Source organism: Phyllobates terribilis, unplaced genomic scaffold (assembly GCF_046119375.1).
Source record: "Phyllobates terribilis strain yellow unplaced genomic scaffold, ASM4611937v1 Scaffold_3__8_contigs__length_932513732, whole genome shotgun sequence".
NCBI lineage: Eukaryota > Metazoa > Chordata > Amphibia > Anura > Dendrobatidae > Phyllobates > Phyllobates terribilis.
This window is the reverse complement of record NW_027362763.1, coordinates 431,851,020-431,867,417: the sequence shown is the minus strand read 5'-3', so window position 1 is coordinate 431,867,417 and position 16,398 is coordinate 431,851,020. Positions and strand designations below refer to the sequence as shown.

At 46.0% G+C, this 16,398-nt stretch overlaps 1 protein-coding gene across 1 annotated transcript in view; it reads right to left on the bottom strand.

Moving 5' to 3' along the window:
* PM20D2 (peptidase M20 domain containing 2) overlaps positions 1-16,398 on the bottom strand; it is a 42,376-nt gene that overhangs the window by 11,061 nt on the left and 14,917 nt on the right. Inside the window, exons 2-4 of the mRNA XM_073675697.1 lie at positions 12,931-13,079; positions 9,739-9,881; positions 6,919-7,073 (exon numbers count right to left, since the gene is read on the bottom strand). Coding sequence (XP_073531798.1) covers positions 6,919-7,073; positions 9,739-9,881; positions 12,931-13,079 — 447 coding nt within the window. The remainder of the gene's footprint in view (positions 1-6,918; positions 7,074-9,738; positions 9,882-12,930; positions 13,080-16,398) is intronic.

The window sequence follows — 16,398 nt, the reverse complement described above, 5'->3', positions numbered from 1 at the left end:
CCATCACTTACCACCAGGGGGCGGCGCCCTACCCCGCAGACCTGGTGGGGGCTGATGCACAGGCCCTAAATCCATCCCAGCCTGCAAACCTGCACCATCAGGTCCAAGAACTAACAGAGTGTGGCAGCATTGACCAGGACCTTACAGTCGTTGCAGATGGAACCGTCAAGACCAATCAAGCTGGCTTCCAGCCCGGAGGATGTCCCGTGGCGTCGGCAGAGGAGGATCCCATCGTTCAGAGGGAGGCCCGCCGACTGTTACACTGAGGATGGACAGCCGATTTGCCGCCGTTGCAGCCAGCCAGGACACATAGCCAGGTACTGTACTTTAAATGGGCCCGACCTGGGGCAGAGGGCCAACCCCCAGGCATAAGGTCACCAGGCCCGTCTAATTGGCGCGATAAGTACGTGGGGTGACGCCCGGTTTTACCCGTGGTGCTGGACGGTATCCCCATGAGTGCACTGCTGGACACCGGGTCTCAAGTGACTACCATCCCCTACGTACTTTTAAAGCGGTACTGGAGTGACGCTGACATAACCCGCTATCCAGACGATGACTTAAGCATCATCGCCAGCAATGGCCAACCCGTGCCGCAGGTGGGGTTCAGAGAGATGACCATCAAGATTGGTAAGGTTGAACTGCCGGCACAGGGAGTGATCATTGTGGACATTGACCGTCGTGAAAGTCACCCTAAAATAACCTTGGGTACTAATGTGATTGAAAACGGTCTTTCAGAAGTAATTGTGATTTTGCAGTAGGTGGCGATGAATGCGAGCTCCAGCCAACAGAGGGTCCTCCAGAAAGAGATAAGAGCCCTGATGAGACGGCAACAGGTAGAACTGTCTGGTGGTGAGATCGGTAGCGTGAGGATGAGAGACCCATTCCCCATTGCCATGCCTCCCAAAAGTGAAATGATGATCTGGTGTCGGACTGCAATCGGGTTAAGAGGGAGAGACTACCAAGCCATGGTAGAACCCGTGTACTCAGACAGCAGGCCCACCATTTTGACAGCCCGGGGGGTGGTTGATGTCCGCCATGGAAGGGTGCCCGTCCGGATCTTAAACATTGGGGAAAGGGAAGTACACTTGCCCCGGTACGCTACACTAGCCAAATTGTTTGCCGTCGAACACAATGCTCTCAGGGTCGTGGAACCCTTGCCTCCATCTTCCCCGGTGGAGGATAATGGCTCCCAGAAACACAAGGAGGACTGGTGCCAGAAACTCCATGTGGGTGCTGGCTCCACTCCCCTGCACCAAAAACAAGGAGTCTACCGGGTGGTTCAGGAGTACGAGAGAATTTTTAGTAAGCACCCGCTAGACTTCGGCCGAGTAAAGGGAGTAAAACACCACATTCCCACGGGGAGCCACCCACCAATAAAAGAGAGACACAGACCTGTACCTCCTGCACATTATCAGAACGCAAAGGGCATGCTGAGAGAAATGAAAGAAGCTGGGGTCATTAGAGATAGCTGTAGCCCCTGGGCAGCTCCCTTAGTTTTGGTAAAAAAGAAAGACGGTACCATGAGAATGTGCGTGGACTATAGAAAGGTCAATCGTATCACCCATAAAGACGCGTACCCGTCACCTCAGATAGAGGAGTCTTTAGCAGCCCTAAAATCAGCTAATTTCTTCTCTACTTTGGACCTTACTAGCGGGTACTGGCAGGTTCCTGTGGCAGAGGCTGACAAGGAGAAGACCGCCTTCACCACCCCGATGAGACTAAGTGAATTCAACTGTATGCCCTTCGGGCTCTGCAACGCACCAGTGACCTTCCAAAGGCTGATGGAATGCTGTCTCGAAACTTCGAGACGGTCCTACTTTACCTGGACGACGTGATTGTCTATTCGAAGACTTACGAGGACCATCTAAAGCACCTGGCCGAGGTGTTCGAAGCCCTGGAAAGTGAAGCCCTCAAAGTGTCACCTGTTAAAACCGAAGGTCCAGTATCTAGGACACGTGGTGAGTGCAGAGGGAGCAGCCCCCGCGCCGACAAGGTTACAGTAATCAAGGAGCTGGCCAAGCCCCTCTAACATCAAAGAAGTGAGGCAATTCCTCGGGTTGGTAGGCTACTACCGAAGGTTCATCCCCGGGTTCACTAAGATGGCAGCCCCTATGCAGGACCTCCTGATAGGGCAATCTAAGACCAGAGGCCAAAAGCCACCCTTCAAGTGGGACAAGCCGGAAGAGGAGTCCTTCCGACAGTTGAAGATGGCCCTCACGGGGGATGAGATCCTGGCCTACCCCGATTATGGCCAGGCCTTTATCCTCCACACAGATGCCAGTAATGTGGGGCTGGGAGCCGTACTGTCACAGAACAAACAGGGCAGAGAAAGGGTGATCGCGTACGCCAGCCGGAAGCTGAGGCCCACTGAAAGAAACACGGAGAATTACAGCTCCTTCAAGCTAGAATTCTTGGCAGTGGTGTGGGAAATCACAGAACGGTTTAAGCATTACCTGGCCTCCGCAAAGTTCACTGTGTACACGGACAACAACCCGCTGACACACCTGGACAATGCAAGACTAGGTGACCTAGAACAGCGGTGGATGGCCCGGCTATCCAATTATGACTTCACAATCAAATACCGGGCAGGCAGAACCAACGCCAACGCAGACGCCCTATCAAGAATGCCTCACCTACCCGAAGGAGAAGAAGACTCGGAAGAGCTGGAGGAAGTAGAGCTCCCTGCGTTCCACCGGTATGGGGCCACTCAGTATTCTCACCGGGTAAGGGACAAAGACCCAACCACCGGCATGTTCAACCCCTTTCCCCCCCACGGCTGGGCTGAAACGCAAGATAGTAACCCTGCAATAAGCCTGGTGAAAGACATGCTAACCCAGGCAGACGCTAGCCCTGGCCCGGACGCTCCAGAGGACGCCAAGCAGTTATGGAAGGAGAAGAGCAGGCTATTCCTCTACGAGGGTAAGCTGTGCAGAAGGCTTGTCAACCACCGGACGCACGAGCTGACCTGGCAGGTAGTGGTCCCAAGGCTAGATGCAGCAATGGTCCAGGAGGCCTACCATGACAGAGCGGGACACTTCGGGTGGAAGAAACTGGAGTTCCTACTGAGAGAGCGGTTCTACTGGGTCGGTATGAGAGGGGCCATAGAGAAGTGGAGCAGGGACTGCGGCCCATGCCACCTCAGAAGGAAGGACTGTACCAGCCAGAAGACACCCTTGAGGCCCATCGTTACCAGGCAGCCTCTTGAGCTGGTAGCTCTGGACCATGTCAAATTGGCTCCAAGCCGGTCCGGCTACATCTATGCCCTCACAATTGTGGACCATTACTCCTGGTTCCTGGTGGTGGTTCCTGTTAAAGACCTGACAGCCCAAACAGCGGCCAGAGCCTTCCAGCAACACTTCTGCCGTCCACACGAGTATCCGGAACAGGTCTTGACAGATCAAGGTCCAGCGTTTGAGGCGGAAGTCTTCCAGGAGTTCTGCAACCTCTACGGCTGTAGGAAGATTCGTACAACACCTTACCACCCGCAAACCAACGGGCTGTGTGAGAAAATGAATATCGTCATTGATCTCCTCAAGACGTTGCCCCTGGAAGAACGCAGCCTGTGGCCGGAGAAGCTGCCAGACCTGATAGACTTGTACAACCATATCCCGGTGAATGCTACAAATTGCACCCCAGCTTACCTGATGCGGGCAAGACCAGGTAAGCTGCCGATAGACCTGGAGATGGGAGTCCTGACACCCGAGGACACCTCCCCAGACGCGGACTGGGATACGGAACGGCGGCTACAGTACAAGAAGGTACAGGAGAGTGTGGAGAGGAGTCTGGCTCAAGCGAGAGAAAAGCAAGAGAGGCTCTTCAACCAACACGCCCCTGCTGGTCCCCTGGAACTTGGTGAGCAGGTCCTGAAGCGGAAGAGAAGGCTTCACAAGCTGGACGACCAGTGGGAGAGAGGCCCGTACACAGTACTGCAGTCCGACCACAACAACCCGAAGGTATGTATAATTACCAAGGATGGAGGAGAAACCACTAGAACCGTCTCCAGAGACCACCTAAAACGGTGCCCCGAGCAACTGCAGAGTCCAAGTGAAGATCAAGATGACCTTGAACCCACAGAGGACAAGGAAAAAATGATCAGCACAGTTCTCGGAGGGTTCCCCCGGACCTGGACTCGGATAAATGACGCGATAGTGGTACCCGTCCTACACTTCCTTCAACCTACCCAGCAGGAGCCTACAGGAGAGCAGGAAGAACAAGAGGAACAAGCAGCCCCGGAGGCAGAAGAACCCATGCCAGCAGCCCAGGAGAGTCAACCCTCTGCTGACAGTGAGCCTGCCATGCCTGCGGTAAGCCAAAGGACCCGCAGACAGCTGCCTGCCCTGCCTGTGAACCAAGCTAGTAGCTGTACCCTAAATGATAGTGGGGAAAGCCAGGGTAGACCACCACCAGACAGTGGGTTACGGAGGTCAACATGGAGCACTAGGGGTCAAGTACCAGCTCGCTGGAAGATATAAGTACAAAGTCTACATTTACCTGTAAATATTCAATGTTTTATGTTTTATTAATAATGTTTTTCCAGTGTTCCTAGATACCATGAACTGACAGGTTATGGACAGTGAATGACCGGAACTACCATGTAGATAGTTGCACCTGGTGCCCTCTTTCGAAGATGACCACGGAAGAAAAACCTGTCCGGCGTGGCTCCCTTGTGGTCCAAAGTAGTTAGCTTTTACCTTGCTGCCACGCCCAAGGCCAGGAACCTGGGCTTTATACAGGTCCCCACACTGTGGAAAACTTCGCCTTATTGGGTGATATGGACACCCGGTCACGGAAGCGCCGTGGCCTTAAGGACAAAATGCACTTGTAAATATGTTATTGTTTATACCCTGTATTTGTATTTCCTATTTAGTCCCAGAGTACTAAATTTTACTAGGGGGGAATGTGTCACCCCAGGCCTGGATGCCACAAATATTAAAGGCTGTGTCTGAGAGCAGGAGGGAGGTTCCCTGGTCAGGGACAATTAGCATACAGCACTTCCTGTCCCAGGCCAGTAGGGGGAGCTGGCTGCCCCTATAAAAGCTGGAACTGGGGGCAGGGTTAGGGAGAACTGGACGACCTAGCTCAGGACTGAGACTAGTCCCAGAGAAGGAGGGACAGTTCAGCTGTAGCCGAGGAGTCCGGGAGGCAGAGGAGAAGCTGCGAGCCAGGGACAGAGGCGACGAGAGCCGGTCCTGGCTGAGAGAACTACACTACCAGACATTGGGGTCCGAGGCTGTCAGGGTTGCAAGCCCAGCAGCAGAGAACCAACCCGCGAGGGATTTCAGGTCCCTTGGCCTAAGAAGCCTGGAGGCTCCGCCACACAGAGGGACCAGTACAGCATGGAGAAGCAAAAGGTACCTAAGGCCCGAGTCGCAAGCCATACAGGCGAAGTACACGGCCAGCTCAGGGACGTGGGCTATTACACCACGAAAAGGGGGATAGTCAGCAAGGGCAGAGAGAGAACGGTAGGCCTTCACACTTACCCTGACCAGTGGGGCTCGCCCGAATGCTCTCAGACACCCAGGCCCATTCCTACCCGGTACTCCTGTTGGGTCATTAGTAATACCTACAATAAAGACCCTGGACTGTTTGAAGCAGACTCTGAACTCTTATTATTGCGGCCTGCACTATCACCCCCAGCATTCACATACGCTGCCCTGAGGCTACACTCTTCCCGTGGGGAGTTATCCTATCCCTGTGCTGCACACCAACATGAGCCTCAGAGGTCTGCCTTGCAGCGGCGGTCATCCCTGACCACAATCCACGGGTGGCGTAGTCGGACATTCATAACTCTACAAATAGACTGCCACAGCATTTGGTCTGACCACCCTGAGCCACGGGATCGGGTTGCCACTACTACCCCCATCATCGCACTGAAGCCCGGTTCCGGGTACCCCACGGCCCAGGGGGCGAGTCACAGGCATTGCAGGACCTTAGGTACTGGATTAGGACAAGATCTAACCTTTAGGACCTCACTGGGGGCAGAAACTGATAGACCTCTTCTAAGAAGATGTATGGTAAAAAAAAGTGCAAATAGGTGACCCCTACATTTCATTTAAAAGGGAAGTCATCATCAGAAAATTACCTATTGTTTAAATTGGGATTTTATGTTACATGTATTTTTTTTTTTTAAATGGCATTTGTTTTTATCAATACCACAATCTTTATTAAAAAAAAAAACAAAATGAACAATCTTGCAATTGTCACACTGGCCACTGGGGCTATTTTAGACTTTTATTTCCTGTCCTTTCTCGAAGAGTTTACTGGAGTTTTCTTATCAGTAGAGGCGGAACAACAACAAGTAACCCCTCTATACACAGCTGATAACACAATAACCTTTGCACACGCTCATTAGATGCTTCAATACAAAAGATCTGACCATTGTGGCTAATGCACATGTGATAGTTCCTGAACAAAAGGAAATCTGAGTCTAAAAAAGCCTCAAACATTGGAAAAGATTTTTTTAAAAATACATTTAACCCAAAAACCTGATTTCATTAATAGGTCATTTTCTGATGATAGCTTCCTTTAAAGTGATCTAGCTATGGTCAGATATACAATATGTGTTTGACATTTGCAGTGGCATAGGTTCCCTACAGATAATGGGGACACTGTTACCTTAGAAAAAATAAAACTACGTCCTATTAGATTACGCATGGGTTTTACAAACCATTTGTACCATAAGATTATCAATTGTAAATCGAGGAGCCCATATACTACTCCTGCTTGAAGCCCACTCCCGCTTTATCCACTACACAATCATGACTTGATTTTTCCCATTTGACTTTACACATGTGACCTTGAAGCAAAGCAATTAACTGAGGTTCTCTCTCAATGCATGCAAATATATGGTAAGAATTTTTTTTCTAAAAGGACATCCTTATTACACACATTGACAAGTCATCATGCACAGTGCCTTACCTTACAACCAGTTGCTGATGCTGCAGCATTGAAGCAAGCACTAGCCTTTTCCTGGAGTTCTGCCAGGTCTTTTCGTGATGGTGCTCGCAAAGAAAATTCTAATTCAGTGTATGATGGAATGATGTTAGGTTTCACACCACCATTTTTTATTACTCCTGAAAGACAAAAAAACATCCATAGCTGAAGCTCATTGTCAATATGCAGAGCACTAAAGTGTATGTACATAGCTGCTTGTTACAGGAATTTCCTTCAATTTTAAGAATCTTTCAATTTGGGCTCGAAATAACAAATATTGCCATATCCTTATCCCTGGTCCCCCTGCCGCGTCATGTGGCCATTGGAGGCACATGACGTCCTTAGTTATATCTTCTCTGTAGCCAAAGTTTGTTGGCACATTGATGGACATTAGGGCCAGCGCCAAGTGACCAGAACACGGTTGTTACACTAAGAATATTTCACGATTAGTTATTTCAGTCTTGTGAGCCCAAATTTAAAGATTTTTATATAATTTTAACTGTTAAAGGGGTTGTCCAATTAACAACATTAAACGACCTATACACAGGATAGATGATACATGTATGATCACTAGGGGGGGGCCGCTCCTGAGAACTCCACCAGTAATAGACAACTGAAGACTTATTCCTATCATTAAAAGTTATCACCTATCCGATGGATAGGAGATAACTTGCCAATTGATGGGAGTCCCTCATTGATCCCAAGAATGAGGCTCTGAACTCCAAAATGTTCAGTCCAAATGGCGATGCAAGTGCCACCGCTTTCATCTTTCTTTAGAGGACTACTGAAAAAGCTGAGCGCTGGTTGCAAAGCCATTCTGACGAGGGATTTCCGAGCCCCATTCATAGAAATGTTAGAGGACTCAGCAGTTGGACCCGACAGATTCACAATTTATAACCTATTCATTTGATAGGTGGTAGCTTTTAATTATGGAAACAACCCGGTAATAGAACAGTGTCTACTAACACTTCATTTACACAGGGTATTTTAGGCCTCTCATTCTTCGGGTCAGTGGAGGTTTCACAAGCTGGACACTCAGCAATCAAACTTTATCATGTAAACCTTCAACAATAATTAAATTCTGTTTATGGGACAAGCCCTTTAATTTGCTTTAGAACGTACATTATAGTGCTTTCCAGCAGCCCATTAGTATACAGATCTACTGCATTTGCTCTAAAGATATCTGGTCAGACATACTGTAGACAGGTAACGCCAAATTTTTGAATATCACATGCAGCCCCCTTAAAGTGGATGTGTCATCAGAAACAGCATACTAATTATTAAATATATTTCTTAGACCTGATGAGGCTGGTGTACTTACTTTGAAACATGCTATCAGAATAGTTGTATAATCCTTTTTTAAAGTTTAGCTCAGTGATAATAAAATGGACATCTTATGAATCCATCTAGCACTGGACTTATAAAATGCGCAATGTAATATCAGAATTATACAGCCAGTCTGACATGGATTTTCAAAGTAAATACACCAGTCTCATGAGGTCTAAGAGATCTATTTAATAATCTATGCAATTTGTATTGTAAAATCTGGTGACAGATCCACTTTAAAGTATATGAATAGTATAAAACGATATATCAATGACTATCTAAGCAATGCATCTTCAGAAATGGAGCTACTGTACATGTGAAGCAAACACCATGGGCCACACATTTTTTTCTAAGATGTTTATAATATTAATGGGGTACTCTGGGGATATAAAAATGTATTTCAATCCACATTCTATCTAAAACTATAAAGTCTCATTTCCCTCTTATATGCCATTTCATGTCATTTTACTACAACTCACTGTGTCCTCACGTCACAGCATTGCTGCTGCTCCTGAATGCTCCCTCTCCCTGCTGCGATGCTACATCAGAGATCAAGGGGTTTGGCTTGCCCCTTATTGTAAGCTATTCCCCTGACTAAGCCATCTCTTTGCACTCACAGATCAGGGGGCATTGCTTGTGCTTTTCTCCTTACACAAACCTGCTCCCTGACCAAGGCTTATCACACACATTGTGTGGGTTTGATGTCTTCCCCTTCACCTCACTCTTCCTGCTGGATTATACTGCCATGGCTCTCTCCTTGTTTCTCTGACTCTAGCTCCATGCTCACTGACAGGTCACAGACAAGCTATGAAGGTGCAGGCAGGCAGCACAGAACAAGACATGCCATACCTGATGTAGTGTCCCAGAAGAGAGAGGGCACACTAAACAGTGCTGTGATGCGAGGTCATAGTGAGAAGTAACATACCAAGAAGTGGCATGTAAGTGGAAGGGATATGAACCTTTATAGTCTTATACAAAATGTGGATTGAAATCATTTTCTATCTCCCTGGTGTACCCCTTGAACCATTAAAATTGATGAAATGCGTCATCAGGGGATTCTCTAAGTGTGAAGTTGCACAATCAGTAACAATTGTTTTGTGTTGAATGTATTAATAATGTAATGTCCCAATTCCACTGTTTTCTGTAGAGATAAGTAATAATATAGGTGTCTGGCTACTACTCATAGCCCTATTTTCTAGAGATTACATTTCTATCTTCAGACAAGCTGGACACAAATGGACACCTTGTCGGCCGAAGGATATTTTGGTTGGAAATTATAGAATCCTATGGCCAAATATAGAGTAGGGGTTTCTACAGACACGACTCCTCAAAGAAGTAGTGCGATCTAAGGAGCAGGGATAAGTGTATTGCAATAGCACAACCACAGTATAGCAGTTTCATGTATAGAATAATGAAGCAAAGCTCCAATCTCTGCAGGATTAGAAACAGCAATAGAAAGTTATCCGTTACATTTCTCACCATGAACTCTCCACGAGGGTTTCATTTGCTGTCTTAAGACAGAGATATTGTTGTATGCAAGAATAGCAGCATCTAAAGCATTAATTCCTTCCCATGGGTAAGCAGCAGCATGAGAAGCTTTTCCATAATATTTCACAGTCACACTAGGAAATAAAAGCCAATTCTTAACAATTATTTCTCTTTTCTGCGAAGTTTAACCAGCACACAAATTAAATAGTATAAAAAAAATAATAATAATACTGCCTAATTAAATTACTGGTTGTTCATACAGATTGTGCGGAAATTAAAGGGACTGCCCAATTTTATTTTTTTGCTCACAAGCATGCTCTGTTAAAAAAGTAAGAAGGAAAGTAAGGCTGTTTTTTTATTTATTTTTTTAAAACACAGGATATCTGTGGACTAAAAAAATGAAAGTGAACAGCCCCTTTAAGAAATATGTTTGATATTCTTAGTCAAAGGATGCACAAGTAAAAATAAGACAAAAACAGAGGTTCCAAAGTCAAAGTATCCTTGTTCTAGTCTAATTTTTTTTAATGGTTCTGAAAATTGCAGCACATTGACCTACTAGACGCTCTGTTCACACTAGCATCATGTCAACCAATTATAATGGAGTACATAATGCTGTGATGGATAAATGAATAATGGCAGAGTAAAAAAAAAAAATTCCCTAAGATTTATGACTAGACATTAATTTTGGAGAATTAAAATTTATTTCAACTTATTGAGAATTTGCAGAAAGGCTTATTTTTAAGAGCAACATACGTGGTAGTTGTCAAGTCTTCTGTATTTTATGGGGGTCTCCCCAAAAAAAATGTAATTGAAACAAAAAAAAAAAGAATTCAGTTTAAGAATTTACAGTACCAAAAGCCCCTACAACTTACTGTGACTAAATATACAAAACAACAAGCCCAGACTTAAATCAAAGTCCAAGAAGCAAAGTGTTCCATGATAAAAGGATTATTTTATTCAAACAATTAAAATATGGTTGAAAAAGCAGAATGTCCGCCAGGGGATACAGTGGTGACCATGGATAAACAATTGTGACAAGCCAATTACTAGGTAAACCCCTAAAGGGTGACTGGGATTATACCGTAATATCAGGCTACGTACCAGAGACCTTCCAGAAGAAGATGGCGAAGAAACAAGCGTCGGAGTGAGTGGACGCGGCTGGTGACTACTTCTACCCTCCGGGATTACCACATATAGCAGGGGTCTCAAACACGCGGGCCGCATGCGGCCCTTCAGGCTGCTTCATCCTTCCCGCAGGCACCATAGACCTCGATTGCGGCCCGGTCCAGGAGCTACCGGCAGCTGCGCTTCAGTTCAGTGTATTGCCGCGCAGATACCGGCTCTCTGCACAGCAATACCAGTGGCAGCCGCCGGCCTATCAGAGGCCAGCAGCTGACATCTGCGTCCCAGCACAGCGGAGTATGACGTCACTGACACACGCAGATGTTAGCTGCTGGCCTCTGATAGGCCGGCGGCTGCCACTGGTATTGCTGTGCAGAGAGCCGGTCTCTGCGCGGCAATACACTGAACTGAAGCGCAGCTGCCGGCAGCTCCTGGACCGGGCCGCGATCGGGGTCTATGGTGCCTGCGGACCACAGGTGCAGAAAGGACGCCGAGGGAAAGGAGGACAGGTGAGAAGAATCTTTTTTTTTTTCTCTTGTATGTGTAGAACGGCACAAGGGACAGTCCTTCAAGATGGGGACAAGGCTGGGGACAGTCCTAAAACATGGGGACCAGGTTGGGGACAGTCCTAAAACATGGGGGATCAGGCTGGGGACAGTCCTAAAATATGGGGGATCAGGCTGGGGACAGTCCTAAAACATGGGGACCAGGCTTGGGACAGTCCTAAAACATGGGGACCAGGCTGGGGACAGTGCTAAAACATGGGGACCAGGCTGGGGACATTACTACAAGAGGGGGACCAGGATGGGGCATTACTACAAGATGAGGACATATCTACAATATGGGGACCGGTATGTGACATTATAACAATATGGGGCCCAGGATGGGAGACATTACAACAAGATGGGGACCAGGATGGAATATTACAACAAGATGGTGACAAAGATGGGGGACATTACAAGATGCAGACCAGGGTGGGGCACATTACTAAAAGATTTTGGCAGAAAAACTTCAAAATAAAGCATGAAAAAATATTTTGCCACTAAAAATGATGCTTTATAGCTAAACTAAAGTAAAACAAAAAAAGTGCATGTTTTATTATCGCCACATCCATAAAGACCCAAGCTATAAAAAATAAAACAGCAAAAATGTTCAAAAGGTGTATAGAAAAAAAATGGTATCACTAAAAATGTCACTTTGTCCTGCAAAGAATGCGGCCCCCCAAATTAAATTTTTTTTGTATGCGGCCCATATACCCAGCCGAGTTTGAGACCCCGGACATATAGCCTTACATACAGGTATTACCCTTAGATTACCTTTATATTATACCTTACTGGCATTTGTCTTTCACATCCCTAGGCTCCCATACCTATTTTGCACCACTGTGTCCCCTGGTGGAAATTCTGCTTTTTCAACCATATTTTAATTCTTTGAATAAAATTATCCTTTTATCATGGAACACTTCGGTTCTTGGACTTTGATTTAAGTCTGGGTTTGTTGTTTTGTATCTTGACCAGGAGTGCCATATTGTCTGTACTATTGTGTATCTAATTTCTTACTATGACTAAAGTAAACTATAATATATTAAAGTAGGGGTCACAGATAAGTAGATTGAAAATTATAATTGAGAACATGACAAAAATATCAATTTCGCGCTAGAACTTTAAGAGGTGCAAAGACTAAAGGCCCACATAAGACTAACGTTTGCCAAACCCACAGATATCGATGGCTGACAGTCTATAATTGTCAGATGATTTATGGAGGAGAGAAGGATCCAGCATGTCCAATTTTGGATTGCCGATTCTTTTGTTCTCTAAGAGATAAATTATTACCAGAGATGTCTTGGCCAAGCGAGCGTTCCTGTGTATGGGAGAGTCGGGCGAAATAGCTGCCAGATGAATGTGTTGGGGGCTTAAGAGAAGGATGTTCTTGTCAATTGCAACCTCTGCCAGATAATCCATCAAATATGTTTAATGCAGGTCAGAACTATCCGATGGGCATTTTTCTTACCATGATAACACTGACAATGGCAAAATTATCATTGACTGCAGTGTTACTCACTCATGTACGGCAACATCTGGAAGATAAGCTGCATCGTCTTGGGCAGGATGAGCCATAAACACGACATCCATAACTTCAAAAGCTCCAGCCTTGATCAAGTCAACTTTTCCTCCACCTTCTTCCTCAGCAGGAGTTCCTAACACTGTTATCTAAGAAATGACAAGCAATTTTATATTAATATAAAGTTACAATAGAAATTTTTTATAGTAATGAAATAGGTAATATTTGTGTATAGAACTGGTAACCACTTGGCTAATTTCTTGAGAAAGCGTGAGTGGTCAGAACTAGGAGTATGTACTTGGACATGGTTTAGAGTAACCAGAGCTGAGAGACTGGAGAAGACATGATCCCATCTTTAATATCTCTGCATGTTCTGAGCACATTTTAAAAGGTAGGAAAATGGAAAAATGACTATCCCTTTACCTGGAATAAAGAATCATAATTATGTGCTGAAGAATCATATACATGAGCTCTCCTTCTGTCAAACTATTCCTGTGTGTCATATAAGAGGGTTAAAAAGAATGTGTCACCAGGTTTTTACCATCCCATGTTAGCGCTAGTCTCCTGCACAGCCGGGTATAGTGACACCGCTCTGTGACCTGCTTAATACTTTTCATCCAAGCCGACAACAAAGCGCACACAGGGGAAACAGCACGCTGCGCATATCGCACAAGGGAAACACCGCACAGGGGACACAACGGGGTCCGCACCGCCCATGAAGCGAGCATCACTGATGACACTTCGTTTCAGGGAGCCTCTGCTTCCTGCTCTGATGACACAGAGTATCCCAGCATGCACTGGGATACTCAAATGAAAAGTTATCACACAGGAAGTAGAGAAAAAAAAATTCAATAGCAGTTAGATAGTGTAGTTTGGGAACGGTAGGGAATTTTTAAAGCAAGACTATTAGACAATACATTATAGCATCAAATAGATAGGGAGTTAGGAGCAAAATGATATTGCCTTTGGACCACCCCTTTAAGGCTCATTCAGACTGCCATATTATCCGTCAGTGTGCTGCATGCATGCTCATCTGACAGCCCATTCATCCAATAATTACCAGTGTCACATGGACCAAGGGTGTGCAGTAAAAAAAAAATAATAATTTGCAGCATACACTAATATGGTCCGACTTATGGGCTAGACTAGTGCATGTCAATTACTGCGCTTATCCATTATTTGTAGGAGAACACAGCGGCACACGCAGCCAGTCATATCCTCAGTTTACAGATGAGACTCGCCCAAGTTTTAGTCATCTGAACCTGGCCTTACTGTATGTAATAATGGCCCATACATGTAATGATGGCTAATTTATTCAGCCATCATCGGCCTCTAACAGCCACAGGTGGAGCAGAACTCCGCCCGTGGCTGTTAACCTGTCAAACGCCGCTGTCAATCTATGAGCTGGTAGGGGGGCACATCATTCCCTGCGGCCATCGGCGAGCCCATGACATGATCGCGAGGCACCGATGAGTTGGCATGACAGCCGGGGGTCTGATGAAGACATCCATGCCAGTCATTACAATTCTGCTGTAAAAACCAGTGTTTAGCCGGCAATCACAGATCGTGATTTTAGCTATACATAGCAGTGCTGATGCCCTGCTATGTATATAACAAGTGATCAGACGATCGCAGCTTCAAGTCCCCTAAGGGAACTATTAAATACAGTAAAAAGTAAAAGAAAATGTTAAGAATATGAAAAAAAATAAAAATACAAAAAGTTCAATTTCACTGCCCCCTTTTTCCCTATTAAAGATCAAAACAATTTAAAAAAAAACTTACACATTTGGTATTGCCTCTTTCAGAAAAGTCCAATCTATCAAAATATAAAATAAATTAATCTGATTGGAAAATGGCGTAATGAGAAAAATCAAAATGATTGACAATCGATACTAAAAATACCCCACTTGGGAGTCAGAGGTTTAAAACTGACCTGCGATATAAGAGAATAGCATACGCTGACAGGTGACTATCCTGTAGCTGTCAGCTGTACAATATAGCTGATAACTTGCTGCATAAGCCACCGTTAGTGTTGGCACTGACAATGGCCGTTTAACTCCTTAAATACTACTGTTAATAGTGACTACAGCACTATATCAGTGATGGCGAACCTTTTAGAGACCGAATGCCCAAACTGCAATCCAAAACCCACTTATTTATCGCCAAGTGCCAACACGGCAATTTAACCTGAATACTGAGGTTTTAGTTTAGAAAAAAACAACTGATACAGAGAGCAGGCAGGTGCAGCAGAGAGCAGGCGGGGGCAGCAGAGAGCAGGCACAAACAGATGCAGTGGTATGAAGCTGCAGATATAAAGAATATGCTCACCCCCATCCTAGTATATGCCCACCATCCCATGTACATGTCCCCCACCCTGTTTTATGCCCCCCCATCCTTGTATATGCTCCCCCCAATCCAGGTATATCCCACATCTTTGTATATGCCCTCCATCCTGGTATATGCTCCCCCAATCCTGGCATATCCCCCTTCCTTGTATATGCTGCCCCATCCTGGTATATCCCCCATCCGTGTATATGTGCCCCCATCCTGGTATATCTCCCATCATTGTATATGCGCCCCCATCCTGGTATATTCTCCCAATCCATGAATATGCCCCCCCCATCCTGGTATATCCCACATCCTTGTATATGCCCTCCATCCTGGCATATCCCCCATCCTTGTATATGCCCTCCATCCTGGCATATCCCCCATCAGTGTATATGCTGCCCCCATCCGGGTATATCCATCAGTGTATATGCTGCCTCCATCCTGGTATATCCCCCATGTTGGTATATCTCACATCATTGTATATGCCCCCCCCCACCAATCCTGGTATATCCATCATTGTATATGCCCCCCCCAATCCTGGTATATCCCACATCCTTGTATATGCCCTCCATCCAGGTATATCTCCCATCAGTGTATATGCTGCCCCCATCCTGGTATATCCCCCATCATTGTATATGCACCCCCATCCTGGTATATCCATCATTGTATATGCCCCCCCCAATTCTGGTATATCCCACATTCTTGTATATGCCCTCCATCCTGGTATATCTCCCATCAGTGTATATGCTGCCCCCATCCTGGTATATCCCCCATCAGTGTATATGCTCCCCAAATCCTGGCATATGCCCCCCATCCCATGTATGTTCCCCCAATCCATATAAATGTCCCCCCATCCTGTTTTATGCCCTCAATCCATGTATATGCCTCCCCAATCCTTGTATATGTCCCCCAACCTTGTATACGCTCCCCCCAATCCTGGCATATCCCCCTTGCTTGCATACGCTGCCCCCATCCTAGTATATCCCCCATCAGTGTATATGCGCCCCCATCCTGGTATATCCCCATCAGTGTATATGCTGCCCCCATCCTGATATATCTCCCATCATTGTATATGCACCCCCATCCTGGTATATCCCCCCATCAGTGTATATGCTGCCTCCATCCTGGTATATCCCCAAT